This window comes from Corvus brachyrhynchos, unplaced genomic scaffold, assembly GCF_000691975.1.
Source record: "Corvus brachyrhynchos isolate BGI_N302 unplaced genomic scaffold, ASM69197v1 scaffold10, whole genome shotgun sequence".
NCBI lineage: Eukaryota > Metazoa > Chordata > Aves > Passeriformes > Corvidae > Corvus > Corvus brachyrhynchos.
This window is the reverse complement of record NW_008236180.1, coordinates 6,015,587-6,018,304: the sequence shown is the minus strand read 5'-3', so window position 1 is coordinate 6,018,304 and position 2,718 is coordinate 6,015,587. Positions and strand designations below refer to the sequence as shown.

At 53.5% G+C, this 2,718-nt stretch overlaps 1 protein-coding gene across 1 annotated transcript in view; it reads right to left on the bottom strand.

The window, feature by feature from the left end:
- Positions 1–2,712, bottom strand: part of TAF4 (TATA-box binding protein associated factor 4) — a 36,612-nt gene extending 33,900 nt beyond the window's left edge. Inside the window, exons 1-2 of the mRNA XM_008634810.2 lie at positions 2,423–2,712; positions 1–559 (exon numbers count right to left, since the gene is read on the bottom strand). Coding sequence (XP_008633032.1) covers positions 1–559; positions 2,423–2,456 — 593 coding nt within the window. The 5' untranslated portion in view covers positions 2,457–2,712. The remainder of the gene's footprint in view (positions 560–2,422) is intronic.
- Positions 2,713–2,718: the final 6 nt, after the last annotated feature.

Sequence of the window (2,718 nt, the reverse complement as noted above, 5' to 3'; positions counted from 1 at the left end):
GTGGGTCCTGCTGTGTGGATTGGGGGCCTCACGAGCGTTACCGTGGGCGCCCCGGTGCCAACACTTGGTGGTGGCTGCGAGGAGATCACTGTGGGCGAGGAGGAGGATGCAGAGGACACAGCAGTATTAAGGAAAGAAGTCTGGATGACAGTGTTAGAAGCTGAGGGCAAAACAGCATTAACAGCGTTTCCTTTCCCCACAGATCCAGGTCCATTGTTAACGAGAGGGGCAACAGCAGGTGCAGGAGCAGGGTTGGCAGTCACAGGAGTCCCAGAGAAAGCAGCACTTCCTGTGTGGTGAGAGTTCATCACCACGTTACTCCCATTCAAAGTCTGCACTGTCGTGGTCCCAATCTTGCCATTCCTGGTGGACAAGGCAGTTGCCATGGTGCTGATAACCACCGATTTGCCCTGACTGAGGGTCCCTGGAGCAGCAGTGACTTCAGATGCTCCTGCTGCTGCAGTGGTGGTGCTGGTGCTTGTTGTGGTGGCTCCATCCAGAGCTGAAGTCTGGGACCTGGTGTTATGATTAATAACACCCCCCTGCACTCCTCCTGCCCCTGCAAAACAACAGCAAGGTTAAAAAGAGCAAATGAGCAAGAAGAGAAGTCCAGAAAAGACAGAATGTTCTCCCTCATCACCAGGTCTTCTCCATCTCCCAAGCTGCCTGCCTGGAGCCAAGAAAACAGGACAGAATACAAACTGAACATGGCTTTGAAGATGTTATCTTAAAGCCTCCAATTTCTCACCAAAGAGTGGCAGATTCAGTATTAATTGTAACACCCCTGCTTTTGACATTACAGTAAGACAGAACAGGGAAAACAGATTTAATATGAACCAAGGGAAGGGAGGAAGATCATCTAAGACCTCTTCCCTATTCTAGAGCCTGACGTCCCATTCAGCAACAGGACTGCAATGGCAGGGGGGGAAAATGGCCATGGAAGACACATTATTAAGACATGTTCCCTATACCCAGCACACATTACTCTCTAATCCTGTCGTCTCCTACACAGTAAGTCAGTCAGATCAGGAGGCTCAACAACAGCAAAATATGAAAAGTGAAAGGAAAGGAAAGAAAAACATTGGCCTGGCAAGATAAGAAGTACTGCAAAGCCTGGAGTCTGTTTTGAGAAGACCCCTCTTCTTTATTACAGAATTTGTTCCGATGGATCTGAAGTTCCCACTGCCAGAGAGAGTTAAAAATAAATAAATAAAAAGCAAAGCTGGTTTTCAGAAGGGACAAGATGATGTAGCTTCTTGTCCTGAATAATCCTCATGCCCCTTGATAAGGCCTGATGTTAGCACAAGTACAATCACACACAGTCCAGGTTCTGGCCCTAAGGAGACAGAAATGGGAAAAGAATAGTGACAGGCAGACACTGAGATGCACATTATAAGGGTCAAGGAGATCCTCCTAGAAGAGTTTCATCAATCATAACAGAGGGTCTGTAGTATCTTCTTACAATTCAGCAAGACGAAATAAAAAATAAAAAAGGGGGGAGGGGAGGAATTGCAGAGAGATTCTGGGGAGACATTTCTTTCAATCCCCCTGAAAAACAGCTTCCCTCCGTTCCCACGTAGTGAGCCCTCAGTCCCAGCCTTCACAATGCCCCCCTGCAACCCCTGAATTCCCCCCCTTCCCGGGACCCGGCGTTGTGACAACCCCCCCTTGAGGGCAGAGGAGGAATGGGAGGGGTTGGATGCCCCCTTCAAGCCCCTGGAACAAGGGAGGGGGTGCGGGGGGATATCAAGGCAGGCAGATATGGGGGGGAAGCATTTTGAGGGACTTCCTCCCCTTGAAATCCCCCCTCGCTTCCTCCTCTACAGGAAATAGGTGTCATGATTAATAACACCCCCTTCCACTTCAGCAACAGCGAAGGGGGAGGGGAAGGAGCATTTACACAGACAGCTAAGGCGGCATTATCAAGAGGGAATCCCCCCAATAACCTCCACCCCTGGAAAGGGAAGGGGAGCAGTCACAGGCGGCATGGGAGGCACAGCCATGACCAAGGGGGTGGGCTCTGCCTCCTTCAGTCCCCGAGATTAACAGAGCCCTTTTACACTCCAGCAACAAGGGCAGGAAAAGCAGAGGGGACCGGCAGAGTCACGGACGGGCACTGCCGGCTCCTTCTGCGGGGCGGCTGCCCCCACACATGATCCAACACCCTCGAGTAAGCACAGGCGAGGAGGGAAAATAAAGGGGAGGGAGCAGAGGCGCGGATACACACCGAGGGGGCATGATGAGGGGAGGCTCTCCCCCGTATGATCGATACCACCCTTTGCACTCCCGCTCCTGCCACAACGAGAAGGAGGAGAGAGGGAAAAGGGGGGAAAGCAGTGAGGGAAGGAGGCAGCGGGAGCTGGGGAGTGGGGGGAGGGGAGGGCCCCTCTCCCTCAGAGCCCCCCACCCCTGCCCACGTTACCTGCTTTTGTGATCTCTGGGGCACTCAGTCCCATCTTGCTGCCGCTGCTGCTCTCTGTTTGGGCATTAGCATTGCCTCCTACTACTACTCCTCCAGGGCTGGGGCTAGGGCTGCTGCTGCTACTGCTGCTGCTCACAACATGGTTCCCCACGAGCCCCCCCCAGGGCCCCCCGGGGCCTTTTTGGGGTGGGGGCCGGAGGCCCCCAGCTGGGACTCCAGGGAGCCCACCAGGTCGCTCACCACCTTCTCATCCACCTCCGTGTTCAGGAAAACCTCATCCAGCAGATCCGAGCCCG